Genomic DNA, 20631 nt, shown 5'->3' with positions numbered 1-20631 from the left:
GACAGGCTGGGCAGTGTTTGGCTGTGCGTGGCTCACAGCAGGGGGGGCTGGGCCAGGCTACTGTCTCATGCCAGTGAGGGATGTAGGAGAATACCCTCCAGCCATGGCAGTTTGAGGAGCACCTCTGTATACGGCGGCCGCGGGATGCGTCTGGTTCAGCTTTAGAGAGGGGGGAGAGAGGGGCTGGAATGTGTGCGGAGCGGCTGCAGTGGGGAGTGGTCGCCCATTCCACACGCATGCCTGCCGCATTGGTCATTACCGCCGAGGCTCTGCAGCACGGTGACGACCCCGGCACACGCATTCCAGCAGCCGACCCCCACCCACCCGCCACAGCCCATACACTCACCCCTTATACAACTCCCAAAAAATCACTCACACGCCTCCCCACCCACCCGCCACAGCACATACACTCAGCCCTTATACAACTCCCCAAAAATCACTCACACCCCTCCCCACCCACCCGCCACAGCCCATACACTCACCCCTTATACAACTCCCAAAAAATCACTCACACGCCTCCCCACCCACCCGCCACAGCACATACACTCAGCCCTTATACAACTCCCCAAAAATCACTCACACCCCTCCATACCCACCCGCCACAGCACATACACTCACCCCTTATACAACTCCCAAAAAATCACTCACACGCCTCCCCACCCACCCGCCACAGCACATACACTCAGCCCTTATACAACTCCCCAAAAATCACTCACACCCCTCCATACCCACCCGCCACAGCACATACACTCACCCCTTATACCACTCCCAGAGTCACCAACACCCCTCTATACCCACCCGCCAGAGCACATACACTCACCCCTTATACCACTCCCATAAAATCCAATCAACCCCTCATCCATCCACCACATCACATACACTCACCCTCTACCCCATTCCCAGAAAATCCAATCAACCCCCCACCCACCTGCCATAGCACATACACTCACCCCCTATACCACTCCCATAAAATCCAATCAACCCCTCACCCATCCACCACATCACATACACTCACCCCCTATACCACTCCCAAAAAATCACTCACCCTCTATCACTCCCAGAAAATCCAATCAACCCTACAACTCCCAGAGTGAATCAGCTCATCCCTGCAGTCACAGAGAGTGCACTCACCCCCCCCACCCCCAACTCCCAGAGAGAATCCAGTCCTGCTATTCAAACCAGGAGCCCCCACATGAAAGAGGACTTCATCTTCACCCCAAATCAAACCAACTACCTGATAACAAAGACAGCAACTGCCCTTGACAACCTTAGAGATCCAAAAACAAAAACCCAGGGATCTGGATAGGACTTCCCAGCTCAATATTAAGATCTAAGTTAACTCGGAAAATATGCCTTGTTTTTTTATTGTTTTGTTTCACGTCTGTTTGTCATTTACAAACCGAATGTAGGATGAAGTTTTTGCATGCGGCCCCGAGACTGAGTGGCTTCACACCCCACGCGCCCCTCCCTCTCTCCCTCCCTCCCTCCCTCCCTCCTTAGCTGAGAAATGCCACACGTGTTATCAGCTGTGTTCTGCGGGTCTATTTCTGCACCCTAGTGAAATATTTATGGTGACGATTCAAAATTCATGTGCATTTTTAGAGACATTTTTTCCGCTCTATAAATAACCACACATGCGTTAAATATTCAGGCTGACTCCATCGAGTCTCTTCCCCTCACGTGAGCACGCTGATGGGGCAGGCTCTGGGTATGGGCACCTTGGGCACCAGCAGGGGTGCAGACAGCACCGGCAGTATAATACAAAGCCAGTCCCCTCTCTGAACCTAAAGCCCCTTGCCAGCTTGGGTCTGGCATGCTGTTTGGACTGCTGCTGCTGAAGGCTAAAGGAATGAAGGGAGATAGCGGATCGCTGGCACACAGTGAGGTCAGGTCACCACAGTCATGATCATCTCCCATTGGCTACCTGAGAAGGACAGGAAGTGCCTCACTCACTGGACCAATGACATGCCTTCTACAATAAGGAGTCATTTTTGCCATTGGTTAGTGGACTAAAGATATGCCTTCTACAATAAGAAATCATTTTTGCCATTGGTCACTAGACCAATGGCGTGCCTTCTACAACAAAGCATGATTGCCAGGTTTAAGTAAAAACAAGGGCACATCTTATTACAGCCACTGTGGCTGATGGTGATCTCCACAGCGCCTCTGTAGTGTCCCTTGGCCATTCCTCCCTGTTGTGTGATCACCTAGGACTCCCTCCTTGCCGTAGCTTGATTTGTGCCATATTGCTTACAGACTTACATTACATTACATTATTTGCATGTAGCAGACGCTCTATCCAGAGCAACTTACATAGGCTACAAATGTGACATCCACTTATCCACTTATACAGCTGGGTATTTACTGAGGCAATTGTGGGTTAAGTACCTTGCCCAAGTCTACAACAGCAGGGCACTGGTGGGAAATCAAACTAGTAACCTTATGGTTACAAGCCCTGCTCCTTACCGCTATGCTACACTGCCCTGCTAGTATAAATCCATTCAGTACTCACAGACCGACCCCGACTCGCCTCAACTAGGGACACACACTGCCATATTCAGGTCATTGACGGCGGGTCACAGCCCGGCTTCGGCTGGGGAGGGGTGTGACACGGCCGCCGAGGCTCCGTGAGGGACGGCAGAGGGGACAGGGGGGACCGTGGGGACCGGGGTATTGCACGCGGTGACCCGCTGCAGACGAGAACGCGCCGGGAACCAGCCCCCGCGCCCCGCCACGGTAAACAGCGCCTGCTGGAATTCGCAGCCTGAGACGTGAAATAAAGGCGAGTTATGATCGGGGTTGAGTCATTTGGTAAATCTGCAGCGCCTGTGGGCGAAATGGCCTCCCTGGAAACCGAGCGTCTCGCTGGTGTTTTTCTGTGTAAACACACCCCGGAGCCCGAGCGCACAGAACAACAAACGCCCTCCTCGTCCTGCCGCGGATGCACCGAGGGGTGTATACGCACTCCACAGAGCAAACACTTAGCGCAGGACCCTGTCCGTGTCTCAGAGCAAAGGCTCAGCGCAGGACCCTGTCCGTGTCTCAGAGCAAAGGCTCAGCGCAGGACCCTGTCTGTGTCTCAGAGCAAAGGCTCAGCGCAGGACCCCGTCCGTGTCTCAGAGCAAAGGCTCAGCGCAGGACCCCGTCCGTGTCTCAGAGCAAACGCTCAGCTCAGGACCCCATCCGTGTCTCAGAGCAAACGCTCAGCTCAGGACCCTGTCCGTGTCTCAGAGCAAAGGCTCAGCGCAGGACCCTGTCCGTGTCTCAGAGCAAAGGCTCAGCGCAGGACCCTGTCCGTGTCTCAGAGCAAACGCTCAGCGCAGGACCCTGTCCATGTCTCAGAGCAAAGTCTCAGCGCAGGACCCTGTCCGTGTCTCAGAGCAAAGGCTCAGCGCAGGACCCTGTCTGTGTCTCAGAGCAAAGGCTCAGCGCAGGACCCTGTCTGTGTCTCAGAGCAAAGGCTCAGCGCAGGACCCTGTCCGTGTCTCAGAGCAAAGGCTCAGCTCAGGACCCTGTCCGTGTCTCAGAGCAAACGCTCAGCGCAGGACATCTGCGCGCGTGCACTGCCACAGCCGACGCCCAGTAAACACTCAGCTGAGACAATGACAACACAGCTGGGTCAACTGCACAGCCGGCCACCCGCACAATTACAAAGCAGGGCAAGAGGGGGCAGGGGGCAAAGCAGTAAAGAGCTGAGGGGCCCTTTCTCTCCCCGTAAAAAGGGCTGCAGCTGAGCTAACTGAGGGCAGGGGACAGAGCGGGGATGGTGGGCCTCTGGCCAGCACTGCACAGGCCTACAGGTGCGCTGCTCTCTGCAGGTGTTAGAGGACGGATGTGGTGCGGATGCAGGCGAAGCTCTGTCACCTCTGCGTCTGGGGTGATCAGCTATGTGTAACGGCTCGGGCCTGCAGTGGGATGGGCGTCTGGGGAAGGGGGGAGAGAGACGGGGGGAGAGAGGGAGAGGGGGAGAGCAACAGAGAGGGAGAGAGAGAGGACTCGTTGGCCTCTTCGGGAAAGGCAGGGTGGAGCCGACAAACATCGGCGTCCAAAGTGATCAAGGCAGAAAAGAATGCCGTCGCTCGCTGGCTGTTATGAGCCTTTCTGGAAACGTTACGGGAGAGAGGCACACGCTCGCAAAGAGCAACACACAGCAACAGAGCCAACACGCTGTTCCTCTGTCAGGCTGCTGCTTTAACCATCTCCGGGACACATTTTCCCCCCATTTCAGGAGCAGTGAGAGAGCAGAGGCGAGAGGATCACAGAGATGATCGGCTCTGGCAGGGTTTACTGGGAGATAGATGCTGGAGAGTTGGGCTAGCACATCCTGCAGCTCCCCATAGACCATACCTCTGTTTGCACTGAACACTAGGGTTGGGTACCGAAACCCGGTGCTTATTGGCACCAGTTCCTATACGACCGGTATCTACCGGACCGAATCTCAATGCAGATTTCGGTCCCTCATTTCGGTGCCACTTAACCCTTTCGCGCGTATGGTCACACCAGTGGGATTAGCCGTTTAGCGCGTATGCTAAAGCCGGAGAGATTAGAACACTAGATTGGAGAAATTCTAGCTAATTTTAGCTTTGAGGAAACAGCGACTTAACTCAAAAAAATATAGCAAATGCTAACTGAAAACTGTGAGAAGCTTAATAACGCTAATGAAGACACAACAAACCATGTAACATAACGCGCGCTACATAGCATAAAAAAATAAGTTACGTGCAAAAGGGTTGTTAAGGCACCAGGTTTCTTCCCGGATTTTTTCCCTTTAGTCATACCTGATGCAGGAGCACACCTGCAGTTTTCTGAGGCCATGTGAAATGCATCCGGGGGAAAAAACGCCACTGGTATCTATTTGATGTTGATATCACAGCAACAGCACTATGCTGCTTCCATGTGGTAGATAGAAACACATGGCTACAAAAGATAAAGAGTGAAAACATATGCTAACAATGCGAACATTTATTAAGTGTTTTGTATTTATTTATATTTATACATTTAAGTATACTTTAAACTGTTAACAGTTAATATATTGTTCAATTTCAAGTTCAAATTTGCCTTAGTAATAAAAAAGCCGTTCTTCAATGTCATTGACCGTCGTTTTGTGACTTTTTTTTAAAGTATCGGTTCAGGCACCATTTAGGCACCGGTACCGGTTTTAAAGTATCGCTTTAGTACCGGTATCGGAAAAAACCCAATCGATACCAAACCCTATTGAACACACAGCTGAAATTCTCTTAACCTCCAGCATAATCAAAACAGAACCCAATGCCTGTCCTCTGTAATAAACCTGTGGCCAACACAGGCCCAACATTCACCATGTAGCAGGGGTAGAAAGCAGTGCGCTTTAAGACTTGCTACAGGGTGGGTGGGGGTGTTAACACCCAAGGTCCCCTCTGTTCACTCTTTAAAGCACAGTGTTTGAAGAGACTGCTCTGTACGTGTGGTGCTTTCCAGGGTGTCTCGAATGTCCTTCTCTCTGCATGTTCACCAGGCCCTGGCTCCCTAACCAGGACAGCGGCCTGAAAAGGGCAGTTTAAAGGAGCTCGCAGACCTTTCCCCTCATGCCACTGCGCCATGAATCACTGGAATGTTTGCTGCGCTATTTACCCAAGGGGCTGCGGTCAGAGGTTCCATTTCAACAGAGAGTCGTCACTGTCCGAGGCAATGAAGGCAGGCCAATGGCTTATCAGCGCGGGAGGGTAACCCGATACGGCAGGTAAATCTATACCGGGCCATGGGGGGGAGGGTGGGGGGGTGGTTACTTCATACTTCATTTGGAGGATGAGTATTACATTACAGTGCATTACGCTATTGTCACTGAGCAGATGCTCTTATCCGGAGCAGCTTACACAGGGGATCTAACACAGGGGCATTAAAAGTTGCACAACTTGGCTTGGGTGCACATTCAGAGGAACAAAAAAAAACAATGACATTTACGCAGGTGCCTGAGAAACAATCCACTCGCAGAAGGCTGGCTGACTCAACAGCACTGTGTCTGCGCTGGCGTCCCGGGAAAGGAGGCCAACAGTCACAGTGTTTCAGCGTGCTCGTTTCTGAGGATCTGCCGACGCCTTCCAACATTGATATATATATATATATATATATATATATGAGTTACATACCAATTTATATGCTGTATGTGTGTCTGTATGTGCGTGTATGTGCGTGTGCGTGTGTGTGTGCGCATGTCTGTACACGTGTGTTAGTATGTGTCTGTCTGCATTGTCTGCATCTGTGTGTGTGTGTACACATGTGCTTTGTGTGTGTATGTGCATGTATGTGTGTGTGTGTGTGTGTGTGTGTGTGTGTACGTGTGCTTTGTGTCTGTATGTGCGTGTATGTGTGCTTTGTGTCTGTATGTGCGTGTGCGCGCGTGTGCACGTGTGCTTTGTGTCTGTATGTGCGTGTATGTCTGTGTGTGTGTGTGTGTGTGTGTGCACGCGCATGGGTACGTGTGCTTTGTGTCTATGGATGTGTGTGTCATCTAGGAGCAGACAAAAATCATTAATCAGAAGGAGGAGCTCAGCTGAGCTCATCTCAGAGCAGTGCCATATATGGACGGCGGGGGGAGGGGTGCTGTCTGTAGACACGGACCGGTGTATTACATGACTCCCAGACGGGCGGAGCCCGGGGAGAGCCAGCGCCGTGACCCGGTGACTCTCGCAGGGACCGGCGGCTGCTCTGCACCTGGCCAGGGCACCTGCAGGAGAGCCCCAGACCTGCCAGATGCCCTCGTTTGGCCTGCAGGGGGCGACACCGCTTATACACTGCCTCACTAAGCCTTGCGCGATGGGACCAGCGGGATGGCACATCACGTGTGCCCGAAACACGCCCGTCCAGACCTGCCAACTGGCTCCGAGCATGTAGGCCGTGCTCTGTGTCCCAGCAATCACCAGCCTGGGTCTGGGCTGTGTCATCGGGTGGCTATTACTACATTAAATTATTGTCATTTAGCAAACGCTATTCTCAAGAGCAACTTACATAGGTTACAATGTTATCTATTTATACAGCTGGATGTTTACTGCGGCAATTGTAGGTTAAGTGTCTTGCCCAAGGGTACAGCAGCAGTGCCCCAGCGTGTAATCGAGCCAGCAACCTTTCAGTTGCGAGCCCTGCTTCTTACCACTGTAGCAGTATGCAGCTGACAGAAGAGCACATTCACATATCCCACCATATATCACTGTAAGTCCCGTGGAGACGCCCTGTCCTTTCACTGGTCCAATCAGCAGCGGGCAGGGCCGCTCAGCGGCATCAGCGATTGGCTAACCCCGCTGTGTGCCACGCCGGAGACGCGGTTCCTCCTCTCACTGCCGACACACCGCTGCCCCCTCAGCTGCTTCTCGGAGCTGCCAGCCCCTGTGGAGCCGGGCGAGAGCCAGCGCCTCTCAGACAGGAAGCTCACGGACCGGCCGATTCCGCGAGCCGCCGCCGGCTCTGTTTTCTTTAATCTCCCTCTCTCTGATCACACGTTAACAGCACCCGCTCGCGGTTCCTGTACAGACGTCAGACCCGTTCAGCCACGCACCGGGCCAGCGGTACCACTCCGCAGTGACTCAGCACCAGGCGCAGGGCTCAGGAGCACAGATTGAAGGACAGATGGCTCCTCGGACTGACTCCGCCAAACGGCGCCCGTGGCCAGAGCTCTGATTAAGCGCAAATCTGACTCTAATCTGGCGGCAGGCAGCGCTAGATCAGAGGCACACAGGCCCAGCCCGGCTCAGCCAAGCTGTCAGATCTCCCTCAATCTCCCTGTCACTCTCTCCCTCTGCCTCACTCTCTCTGCCTTTTCATTTCAGTCTCTCTCTCTCATCTCTCTCTCAACCTTTCTATCCTGCTGTCACACTCCGTCTCTCCCTCAATCTTTCCATCTCCCTCCCTCCATCTCACGCTCTCTCCATCGCCCCGCCAATCTTTCCATCTCACTTTCTCTCCATCTTTCAGTTTCACTCTGTCTCCATATCTCTCTCAATCTTTCTATCTCGCCATCTCACTTTCACTCTCTCCCCGCCCCATCTCTCTCTCTCCCCTCCCGCTCTCCTTTCATCTCCTCCATCTCCCTCACTCCCTCTCCACATTCCTCTCTCTCTCCATCCCCTTCCATCTCTCTGCCTCTTAAGGCACATTAAAGCAGGGAGCGGGATGTGGGGAGCGGGATGTGGGGAGTGGGGGGGGGCAGAGACACTTAAAAGAAGACAAGCAGGATCAGGCGCTCAGAGCCTTAGTCTTATCGACAGCACCGCGGCTCTCGGCTCTCTCCTCGCGTGACCCCCTCCCCAGCGCACAAAAAGGCGTGAGAGATGAGCGTTTCTGGCGGCTGGCCGCCGCACACGGAAGGCCGGCTTTCAAACCGTGTGCCGTCCAGACCTGCGCCTCCGAGCCGCAAGGAAACGAGTCCTCAAATAAAATCAGGGCGACAGAAAGCCGTGTGCCCTGCACAGAGGGAGGGGATGACATTACCTGGTGGAGTAAGGGTGAAGGAAACAAAACCCATTCAAACTGCGAATCCCCGCAGCTGAACCGCCGCTGAAAACGAGCTGGAGAGACAGGAGAAAGTCCGGCGGTCAAACTTTAAATGGCAGCGTGGCTCAACGAGTTTCCAGACCGCTGCGATTTGCCAATCTGATGTGTGCACTCACACGGAAAACACGGACAGGCAAATCAGACCTGCAGATAATGCTACACTATCAGGAAACGTGAAGATAGCTAAATAAATGACTGCTTTCCTTAGCTGCCCCCATTAAACCTTTGAATATATGCAAACACACACACATACTTGCATACACACGCGCACACACATAAAACACAGACTGTCAGAACCTCATTCTTTGTTGATAATCAAAGATTCACTAGAAGATGGTAAGATAAGACTAGCAAAACAACAGCCGGAAGAGACAAACAGATGTCTGTCTCAACTAGCTAGCTAAACACTTCCAAATCACTTAATGTTATTACTTCATCATTGCAGATCTTGTGCTTTTTGGAGGAGTGCTGTGAATCAAGGCTCACTGTTCTTTCTCAGCAACTGCAGAGCCTTTGAAAGCTGGGGCTTTGAAATGCATGGGTTTGACCTGGTCTCTGTGGCTAATGGCTGGCATCAAAGCGGAGGGGGAGAGGACTGGGAAGCACCTGCCTCATGGTCCCACGGTCCCACAGCTGATCAGGACAGGAGTGCAGGTCATTGCATTACATTACGCCATTTAGCACAGGTGCATCGCTATGCTAGGAGTGGTCATTGAGAAGTATTACAAGAGGTCAGTAAGATACTGAGTTAAGTGCTAAACTAGTGTAGGGGGAGGCACAGGGAGGTAAAGGGAATGGCAGACACTGATTGGGCACAGGGAGGTAAAGGGAATGGCACAGGGATTGGGCACAGGGAGGTAAAGAGAATGGCACAGTGATTGGGCACAGGGAGGTAAAGGGAATGGCACACAGGGGTTGGGCACAGGGAGGTAAAGGGAATGGCACAGGGGTTGGGCACAGGGAGGTAAAGGGAATGGCACACAGTGATTGGACACAGGGAGGTAAAGGGAATGGCACACAGTGATTGGACACAGGGAGGTAAAGGGAATGGCACACAGGGGTTGGGCACAGGGAGGTAAAGGGAATGGCACACAGGGGTTGGGCACAGGGAGGTAAAGGGAATGGCACACAGGGGTTGGACACAGGGAGGTAAAGGGAATGGCACACAGGGGTTGGGCACAGGGAAGAAAGAGAGCAGTGAGACAGTAGATGGATCAAGGATCAAGATCAATACATTGTTCCCCTGCACGCTTAATCCCTTCATAAGAGATAACAGGGCCATGGTCATCTTACAGGACTAACCCTTTCACAGGTAAACAGAGGGTCGTGGCCTTCCTACCAGCCTAATCCTTACACAAGCGTAGCAGGGTGGTCATTTCACAGAATTAATCCTTTCATAAGTGAAAACAGGGCCGTGGACGGCTTTAGCCTGATCCAGTAAGGCGGTCACTCTCACAGGGAAGCAAGCCTAACCAGCGTCACTGTGTGGAGTTCCGATTCGAAACCGATCTGTGGTTGCCAGGGTTCGCTTTTTTCCCCATCAGCAAAGGGGACACACACTGACCTAAGGTGGACCTGACGCTGAGAGGTGGACAGAGCTCTTAATGCTGCAGCACTACAAATAATGACTTCAGCTTGACGCTGACTTATTTTAAATCCCCTCACTGCAGTGCATTTTCACTCCGTTGGCTGGCATGCAAAGGCATAAAGCTACGATAAATCCTAAATTGACGCTTTGACACGTTGCGTAAGGAGCTTCCCTGTCTATTTGTCTATTTATCTCTTGCCTGGAGCAAACCATTCCCACACGCACGAGGGGTGGCCCTTTTTCACTGTACACAGCCGCCCGGAGCATTCTGCAATACAGTGGCAGCGGACTATTAATAAAAATGACACTGCTGCGAACATCAACAAAAACAGACAAATATGATACAGCTGAGCAAATAAACGTCAGATGTTGCTAGGAGTATCAACAAAAACAATGTTGCTACGAACGTCAACAAAACAGATGCTATTACAAACAATAACAAACAGCTATGCGCATCAAATAAAATGAGTATCAGTTACAAACTACAGCCCCAAGAAAATCACCTTCCAAAGTCCTGATGAGGGGAAGCCTATAGCAAATGCACTCGCCCCTAAATCACCCTACATCAAACATGTCCTCATATCACAGGTCAGGCCGTGCAACACCACCATTCCAGCACCTCTCTGAAAAAAGAGAGATTGTCCTTCACAAAGGCTGAGGGTCAGACAACCTACCTACAGCCTATCAGGCCCTGCAGAATATCTGCCCACAGACAACCTACCTACAGCCTATCAGGCCCTGCAGAATATCTGCCCACAGACAACCTACCTACAGCCTATCAGGCCCTGCAGAACATCTGCACAAATTGGTCTGTGCAGGACTGTGAGTGGAGAAGGGGCCACTGCCACACTTTTGGACATGGCAAAGACAAGGGCAGGACGGGGGACAGGACCGGGGGGAAGGACCGGGGGGCAGGACTGGGGGGAAGGACCGGGGGCATTCCTCCATGACGAGGCTGGGCCGTGAGCAGGGAAATGTGGGCACCACATGTCACCCCCAGCCTGCTCCGCACAGCCACATACATACACACACGTACATACACAGACACATACACAGACACAAACACAAACACGTCCGCACAGAGACACATAAACACAGAGGAAAAAACAAACACACACCCGCATGCACGCAGGCATAAAAACGCACACAGACCACCATGTAAGGCTTTTCGTAACAGTTAATGTCTCTAATCGTTAATGACTACAGACAGTGCCGTGTATTTGGGGTCTTTTTCGCAATCCGTCTGACAGATTAGTGCTGACCCAGAAGAGCATGCTGCAGTTTACTGAGGGCAGCAGGACCTCAGCTCACACTAGCAGGGCCAGCCTGTGTCTCTCTCTGTCTCTCTCTCTTTTTCCCCTTGCCAAGCAGAATTCAAAGCAGGACACAGACTGCCAGGTCATGCAGTTTTTGGGGTGTTCCAAACCCCAGAGAAGGGGGGGGTAATGAGTCTGGACAGCAGTTCTGTCACAACATACCCCAAGGTTTGGGTGGGTGGGGGGGGGGGGGGGGGGGTTGGGACTGGGGAAAGCAGCAGAACCGGGGGTTCTCCACTGTCGGACACTGAACCAGGAACCATGATCTAGAACTGCTGAGTTCTGCTTTTGCCAGCTTTTCCGCAGCCTGTTCTGTTCTGCCTGGGGGAACTGAAGCCACCCACTTCAGCTACACAGCCAAGCTGGAGCCCGGCAAACAGGACCGAGGAACTGCGGGCAGGCGTGTCACGCGCTGTCACGCCTGCCCGCAAAGAGCATGCCAAACTCATCGCACCATCTCCAGCATCAGGGGACTCCTCCCTGCAGACTTTAAAACCAGGGCTGCTGCTGAGCTCAGCTCGTCCGCGCTAATCATCCCCACACTGCGCTCTGCACACGAAAGGCTAAAGGCCAGCGTAGCACATTAGCATCCTCCGCTGCGGAAAACCTCAACACGGACAGACCCGGAAAGGGTGGGAAATGGAAATACACGCAGTGAAACCGAAAGCACTTCAGACATTTGAAACTGCTCAACATGGTGCACTGCTGACAAGGAGGATCTGTTCAGGGTCTAGAGGAATGTAAGAGGACACTGAAAGCTGCAGCGTCCAGTGAAGGCATTCTAAACATCTCCACATACGCCTGGTGACATTAAGCACTGCCAGGACCCCGTCCAGAATGACGCAGTAACAGAGACTGACATGACAACGGAGCAGAAGAAATGCACTGTTACAGAGTTGCTGTGAGACCCCGCCACGCCAGAAACGGCGTGGCACACCAGCAGGGAACGCCGCAGGAAAGGAGGCAATCCGACAGCTGAGAGCCTGTGCTGAAACGGAGGAGAAAGGCGCACCGCCCTGGCATTCAGGAGGCACTAAGGCCGTTCGTCTCCCCCTCATTAGCTTTCCTGAAAGCAAAGCCGTTTTAACCCGCACCTCCAGGTTAGTTTGTGTTTGCTAAACAAGCTCTCGAAGCACTTCTCTACAGCCAAACAGCAATGCATCACTCCAGCACTGACACGCACCGCCTTCTTCGCCTCAACGGTTGAGCGGAGTTTTACGATTGGCTGAGAAATTCGACACCACCTTCCCGATGTCAATCGCTCTCTTCAATCACGTCCAATCCATCAGCGGGAAAACGAGGATAACCTACGCTATGCTATGCTAACCTATCGCTTTACCCAGAAAATACCACACGCACAGGCGTCTGCTTTAAAACACAAATATGTTTACATGTTTTGGGGTTCATGAGCATCAACTGTCTCCTCCTTTAATGCTTCAATTCAGCCCGTCTCTCACAACAACAGGAAGCTGGTCATATTTCCCTTTACTGAGTAAATGATGAGAGGACCACACACTCAGCAAACACAACCTTTTGTCTTCAGTAGAAAAGAACAAAACAAAACAGAAGAGAATCTAATATAGTTTATTAATCCCAAAGATGAAAGGAGGTTGTCAGACCGGGCGGAGATTTGAGAGTGAAGCAACATTGCATACCACATAAAAGAACGAAAACAATGATTCAATACCAGTACCACATGACTGCCTCAAACTGCATGAGAGCAATTCCTTTCAGACGAGCGTGATTTTCTCATCGTGCATCCATGCTGGAATTGAGTGACTCAGGGACAGGCGTCTGCATTGGTCTAAGGGTGCAGATGGAGTTTACCCTCAGAGGGTTATGAAAGAAATCAAGTCAAGCTGGGAAAGAAACCATCAGGAGTGTTGGGAAGAATGGCACCTGCTACAATGGCAGGAAAGAGTCCCGGATTCACAGAAAAACCACATTTTTACGTGGAAGCCTGGAGCTGAATTCAGGGGAAAGAGTCTACACCGGACCCCTTTCCCCCTGACCACAAGCTACCCAGAGGACTGCCCCTCGCAGCGCAGGTCTGAGTCAGGACCCCGACATCCCGCTCCTCTCCACGGCCGTCACACATTTGAAATCGCTAACGCCAAGAGGGGGAATTTACCGCCATTACCAGCAGAGCACGGCGCAATTGCGACAGCGGATCTGAAAGAGCCAGCCGTTACACAGCAGGGTCGCACTCGCTACAGCAACCTCCAGCACACACCCCAGCCACGTGCCTTAACCGTCCCTCTTCACGTCTAGTTTACCACCTAATGGAATAATTGGGCTGAATTAGAGGGGAGCGTAACCACCCAATGAAAACGCGGAGTTTAAAGAAACAGGGAAGTTTTGTACCAGTCTAACCTACGGGCGTACAAGAGGGAGCAGAGAGAGGTTGCGGTAAGGACTTTGAACCATGGTGACCACCCTAAGCACTACCATTTCAACCCGTTAGAAGGAACGGTGTATTTCTACCCTGGGGCGAAGCTGAGCTATCCACACTGCAGATGTAAACAAACTAATAAAACAGTAGCCCTACTAAACTGGGGCAAGCTGGCCTTGACAACACCGCTGGCAAAACAAGCAAAAACATTTTTTTTTTTTTTAACTGCATCAGGCTGCGGAGGTTTAACTGTGAGCTTTACATCAGTGTCATTTTCCCAGAACACAGAAGTTTGAGAGTGTGAAAAACACAGATCTCACATTCAAGCGCTGTTCGCAGGTGCCGTTCGCGCTGCATTTTAAAGTGCCATCTGGAGCCGGCTCGTGTCGGCGCACTTGCTTGTGTAATGAGTACAAGCCCGACGGACGATAAAGAGGAGTCTGTAATGCAGGGCGTTTACAGCTGAAGGTAATGAGGAAGGCCATCTGCCGGCTGGAGCACCTGAGGCCGGGGCGGCGCGGCGGGCGTGAGGGCAGGGAGGGAGGACGCTGCCGTGCGCTTCATATCTGTACTGGAGAGGAATGCGGGAGGAATGGAGGCCCGGATTGCAGGGGGAGGAGAGGCTAGAGAGCTGTCACCTCCAGCACAGCCTCGAGTGACCTCTGTACTGCGCACACGCACACAGGCACACCCTTGTATCTATCAACATACATACAAGGACATATATGCTGCACCTTACAAAAACACACTATATTTACATTTTATATTACTGGCATTTACCAGAGCGGCACACATGGGTTACAGTTTTTTTTTTTACAATGTTATCCATTTATACAGCTGGATGTTTACTGAGGCAATTGGGGGTTAAGTACCTTGTTCAAGGGTACAGCTGCAGTGCACCAGCGGGGAATCGAACCAGCAACCTTTTAGTTACTAGTCATGCTCCTTAACCACTATGCTACACTCCACATTAGCACACATGCAAACACATGCTCCACACTTGAAACACACACACTTTACACATACACAGACACGCTCAACGCACTCTAGACACACATTCACTGCACGTCACACACGCGCATGCACACGCAGACACGCGTCCACATGCGCGGACCCGTGACAGGCCGCGGGGGCACCGGACACACCGGGCCGCACAGCAGATGCAGCGGCCCCTCCCAGCCCAGCTGGAAGGAATAAAAGGCCATTCTCTGGCCCCCGGTCTCGCCTGACTGGGCGGGTCAGCTGTCTGTTGCTCGGAGACAGGAAATACTATACTGGTGAGGCCTCATCTTTGGCATGCCACGGACATTTAAAAAAAAAAAAAGAATCGCACAAAAATAACAGATGGATGCGATTTGGTAAGTCAAACTTTAAGAGTTCGCTCCATACAGCGAGAGGCAGGCCCCTTGTATTTATGACCCACTCCTCTCCTGTAATTCGTTCCAACTGACTATCCCCAACCCCTGAGTTCTCTCAGTTTCCATCTCAAAATCCACTGAGTCGGTGCGAGACTGTCGCTGGAAACAGCCACTGCGTATGACATAAAAAGCGTCAAAGATGGCTGCCTGTCTGTATCAGAAGAGATAAGATGAGCCCACACTTTCTCCAGAGGTCTATGAGGCTGAAAGAGGAGCCCTCTCTCCCCTCAGCTCTGAATATGAGCCGCCAGGTCGTGCCCCACATGCACAGAATGACACTCCGGATCCGGGGTGGGCGGTTGGTTACAATGCATGAGGCTGCTGACAGAAGCAGCTACAGAGAGGCGGCCATGTTTGAACGGAAAGGGAAGGTGCCAGAGGAGGAAGAGAGGGGCTGAAACGAAGGGAGAGGGATGGAAACCCGCAGATCAATCTCCCCCCCCTTCCCGCGTGAGGGAACCCGCCATCGCAGGTGAGAGAGGAGGGCTGCTCTCTGTCGCGCGGGCGTGCGGTCGTCATGGCAACGCTCCCTCCTGCAGCGGGCTGCGCTATCTCTGCTTCTCCTCTCTGGGAGAGAGGGGGGAGGGGGAGGGGCTGACACTCCCACAAACACGCCCCCTTCTGCACTGCACCAAAAAGCCTGCCTGGTTTTCAGCTGAGCTTTTCCCCTGCGCTGACGGGGGCCAGTTAGGGCGGGCAGCGATTCGGATCCCGCCCCCCTCCCCTCATACACGCACCTGTTCCCCTTCACGCGGCCAGGCTGGGGCGGGGGGGGGCCATTATTGATCCCTGCCGGAGTGGGCGGCCGTGGATGATAACGAACGGAGAGGGGAAGGTAATCTCCAGCACGGTCGTGGCTCCGCGCTCTAATCCGCAGCCTGGGTTCGCTCCCCTCCTCCTCCTCCTCCTCCTCCTCCCCCCTCCCTCCTTCCCCCTCCCCCAATCACGGTGGACACGCTGCGGTGAATCAGCACTCTCTCTCCCTCTCTCTGCCTACCCTCTACCTGCTCCTGCACACCTTCCAGCTGCTCCGCGCTCAGAAGCAGAGCGTGACGGAAAGGGTGTCGGGTGACACCTCTGTTCCGCGAGCCCATGTCACGGCGGGGGGGTGGGGGGATTCTTTGCTGCAGCAGCTCTTTCCGGAGCTGTGACGGAGCAGGGAGAACAGTCCGATGCCAGTGACACGGGCACCTCTGTGCAGCACAAGAGGCGTTTCCAGAAAACACATCAGTAACCCAGCTCCCGCACTATTCCTTACATAGACTCTCTTCCCCTGAATATCACCAATTTGCCCCCACCTGCGTATGGCCTTCTCTCAGATGAGCCGCACAGATTACTTCTATACCTGCCGCCTGCTCACACAGCTGTTTAATGAAGCTGTTCCTCTGAAGCACCTTGTTCAAGGGTAGAACGGCTGTGGGAAGGAGTAACATGGGATTTCTGTAGGTAACCCACTGCCATTAGGACAGAAGGCAGGGTCACCCCCCCCCGGCTGCTCTGATCACTGTACTTCAAAAGGCCTCTATGCCCACAGCAGGGGGACAGCTGAAGGGTACAGGCAGCGCCCCATTCAGAACTTCAAACCCTAAAAAAAACCTCAAACCCCCCACTCAAATTCCTGCCCCAAATATTTACTTTGAAGTCTTCAGTAGGAAATATTTGCTTTTGAAGTCGATGGTTTTCTCAATGCTTTGACTTCAGACTTCAGAAGTTCCGATTGCACATTTTTTTATTGTGGTTGTTGATTTTGACTTTAAACATCTATACTTTCTTTCTCATCCGTTCACAGAAATGCTGTGGCAAACACCATCCTACACTCCAGCCATTAGGACAGTACACAGCTGCAGCTCTACACATACTGCTCAATGGAGAGATTGGAATAGCCACCACCCCCCCCCCCCAGTTCCCCTTCAGTGAGAGCTGTGTGAAGTTCCCCTGTTTAAACTCAATGCCATGGTCACTGTCCTGTCAGAGGGGGGAGAGGAGTGCAGCATTTCCAGGACAGGCCCTGACTCAGCCTCCCTCTCTCTCTCTCTCTCTTTTTCTCTCTCTCTCTCTCTCTCTCTCTCTCTCTCTCTCAGGAGGGGCAGGGATCCCTGAGCTTCACAACGCCCCGCCCCCACCCACTTCTCCACCTTTCACATGCAAATGCTTGTGTGGCAGAGCCCCCCAAAATCCCCAAACCCCCCTCCACGATGGAGAGCACCTCACAGCCACTCAGGAACCCCCATTCGGCTCTCCAAACGGCTTTAGGCCCTCTCCTGCCTGCGCCTCTCCGCCTCACAACGGCCACGTTCTGCTAGCTGTCACCCTCAGCCAGTTACTACTGCTTATCAGCTCCTATCCAGGGTGACTTCCACGGCTTACAGTTAGCCTGTGATTTATGCAGCTGGGTACCCTGCTTAAGCCACTCAGGTGAAACGCCTTGATAAGGGGCATAACATCAACGTGGCACCTGACTTTTGGAATTTTTCCTGTTTTGTTAGAAATTCAAAGTTCAAACGTCATAGCTGCACTAACATCTATGCATCTCTCTCCCCTATCTCCTTTCTGTCCATCTCTCAACTCAGTAACCTCTTACTCTCTCCGTCTGTACATGTCTCCTCCAGTCTCTCTCTCTCTCCCTTCCTCTCTCTCCCTCTCCGTGTTCCTCCTTCCGTTTACTCTGTGTCCATCCTTCCTTTCTCTGTGTGCATCTGTCCTCAACCTCTCCATCCCTCCTCCCTCTCTCCTTCTCTCTCTCTCTTTGTCCATCACTCCTTTCTGTCTCTGTTCATCCTTCCTCTCTCTGTGCCTATTCCTCCTATCTCTCTGTCCATCTCTTGCCTTTCTGTCTCTCTCCGTCTGTCCCTCCTCCCTCTTTTTGTCCATTTCTCTCTGTGCCCATCCCTCATCTCTCTCTCTTCATCTCTGTCCCTCTCACCATCTCTCCTCTCCACCTCTCGTCTCTTTCTGTCTTTCTCTGTCCCTCCAGGCTGCTCTGGGGCATTGTGTCTAATCCCTGCGAGTATGTGAGCGGGCGAGCGAGAGAGTGAGCGTCCCTCCCCAGGCACCCCCCCCCCAGGGCCAAACAAAGAGCAGGCCCAGGGTGCGGAGAGGCAGGTGGACCAATTAAGAGCTGGCGGCCCCACAGATGCAACCGGAGAGCGGCATAATTGGGATCCTCACTGCTGGGCCGCCATGAATAATTAATGCCTCTCTTTGAGGGTTTAATAAAGCCGCGAGCCTCGCGCGTAACTCAGCACTGCGGACGTGTAGCGGACACGCGGCCCCTCCGTCCCCCTCTCTCTGCCGCGGATGATGGGCTTTACACAGCGAGTTTACGAGCCCCTTTACCGAGCCCGAGGGAGCCCTGCTTATGCAGAGACTCGTACCTTCTCTCTGCTGCATGACAGCGGCCTTTACACGGCACGTTTACAAGGACATTTAAGGCACGTGAGCATCCAAGAGAGCCCCACTTATTTAGGGACTCGTCCCTTTTCGTGGCTGCCGACAGTGTGTGTGTGTACGAGCCACCTTGTGCAGGACGGTCCGCAGAAGCCCCGCTCATTTAACAACTCGTCCCCTTTGCTGCAGTGTGTTTAAGAGCCCCTTTACTGCACGGGACGGTCTGAGGGAGCCCCACTTATTTAGGGACTCGTTCCTTTTTCTCCGCAGCCGACGGGGTGTGTACGAGCCCCTTTAACACACGGGACGGTCCGCATGAGCATCGCAGGGCCTCCTGCACTGCCAGGTGCTCGGCCATGAATATTTCAGAAGGTCACGCTGCAGCTGACACTAAGGCGGCTCTCTGAGCTCCTGCAGGCTGTGGCAGCAGCAAACAGAGGCTATCAGTGCGGTGTGGGACGCAAACAGCGCAGCTAAAATTATACCGGGGGGTTACCAGCCGGCCAGGGCTACATTAGAGCTGACACGCCATAACTTCATCCTCAGATCATGCAGTTAAAAAAAATGGCTGAACAATGAGTGCAGTGTTGAAGCCGGGCGCTACAGTGAGCCGGAGCTGGGCTCTGGCGCAGTCTGCCCCTCTGATAAACTCACTCACCACAGCTCTGGCCTGGGTTTGCAAGCGGCAGAGAGAGAGATACTCCGCTCTAACGTATCCTTCACCCTATCGGCAGGAAATCTCCGCTCTGAGGGGGAATGAGAAGCGAAAGGAGCGCGGGACAGCTGGAGTGGAGATGAAGCGGGACGCCGGGGCGAGCTCGGCCAGGCGGGGGGTGGCGGGGGGCGGCCAGCGGCGCCCGTGCCAGGTGCGGTTTCAGATTCCACAGCGGGACAGCGAATCGAACCCTTAACACGGCAGGTATCGCAGACGTGCGCGCAGGAGGACAGGGGACACTCGAAACGAAAAACGCGCCGGCTCTGGCTGGACGTGCAGGCTGAGGGAAGCGGGGTTAAGCCCTCTACTGAAAGCGGCAGCCCCCGGGTCGAGGCGGGAGGACGACGGGACGAGGACCAACCTGATTGTTCCAGGCGCAGTACAGGTTGCAGATCAGACTCCAGTTGTGGTTGATCATGCAGTCCAGCACTTTGAGGTGAGCCATGGCGGCGGTGGCGGCTGCAGGAGGCGGGGTGGCGCCCGGCGCCCCCGCCCGGTGCCTGGCACAGACGCAGCTCACGCCGAGGGCGCCCGTCCCGGCCCATCTGCCGCGCCAGCCGGTGTCCTGGCGGCCAGCGGCGGGGCGGCGCAGCTCATTAGCACCGGATTAATACGGCAAACCGGCGGCGGCGTTCAGGAAGGAAAACTCTGTTTAGAAAAGAGAGAGATCCACGAGGAGCTGGGCTTTGTTTTGGGAGACGCAGGAGAGCCCTGTCCTCCCGTCCCCCTCCCCCCTCCTGATCCGTGGGGACGAGCTGCAGAGCGGATCACGGCGTCCTCTCTGTCTCTGTCTCCTTCTCTCTCGTGAGGAGGATGCAGCAGCACTCCGAGGGGCTGGCTGTCCCGGGACGGTCCCGCTCCTTACACAGAGAAGGCCGGGGGAGACGCGTTTGGCGACGGTTGAAAAGCGGCTCCTGCCGTCCGCTGTGAGCCCACGGAGCTTCACCGAGCGCCGGCGTGCCGCAGGAGAGCCGATACCCAGCCAGCGCTGCACCGCGAGCCTGACTCTCAGCCGCCGAGTCCTGACTGCAGTGTGCTGGCTGTCCGGGCTCTCTGCTCTGAGTGAGAGTGTGTGTGTGCGTGTGTGTGTGTGTGTGTGTGTGTGTGTGTGTGAGAGAGTGTGCGTCTGCTTTAAAGCTCCCTGCAGGTGGAAGATTCAACCTCCTCACAGCAAACCTGAAAGATCCTGGCAGTCGGTCGTCTTTCCGATCCTCTCACCCTCTCAGAGGAAGCGGCAGACCGGAGGCATTACAGACGTCTCCTCTGCTTTAAAAAGCCGCAGTGTTTTCCCC

The 20631-nt window shown here is 53.6% G+C and overlaps 1 protein-coding gene across 1 annotated transcript in view; it reads right to left on the bottom strand.

Moving 5' to 3' along the window:
- Positions 1–19788, bottom strand: part of LOC118769725 (rho GTPase-activating protein 21-like) — an 85007-nt gene extending 65219 nt beyond the window's left edge. Inside the window, 1 exon segment of the mRNA XM_036517013.1 lies at positions 19701–19788. Within this exon segment, the coding sequence (XP_036372906.1) occupies positions 19701–19784 (84 nt within the window). The 5' untranslated portion in view covers positions 19785–19788.
- Positions 19789–20631: the final 843 nt, after the last annotated feature.

This window comes from Megalops cyprinoides, chromosome 2 (genome assembly GCF_013368585.1).
Source record: "Megalops cyprinoides isolate fMegCyp1 chromosome 2, fMegCyp1.pri, whole genome shotgun sequence".
Classification (NCBI taxonomy): domain Eukaryota; kingdom Metazoa; phylum Chordata; class Actinopteri; order Elopiformes; family Megalopidae; genus Megalops; species Megalops cyprinoides.
The sequence above is the reverse complement of the archived record's forward strand: the minus strand, read 5'-3'. Positions and strand labels throughout refer to the sequence as shown.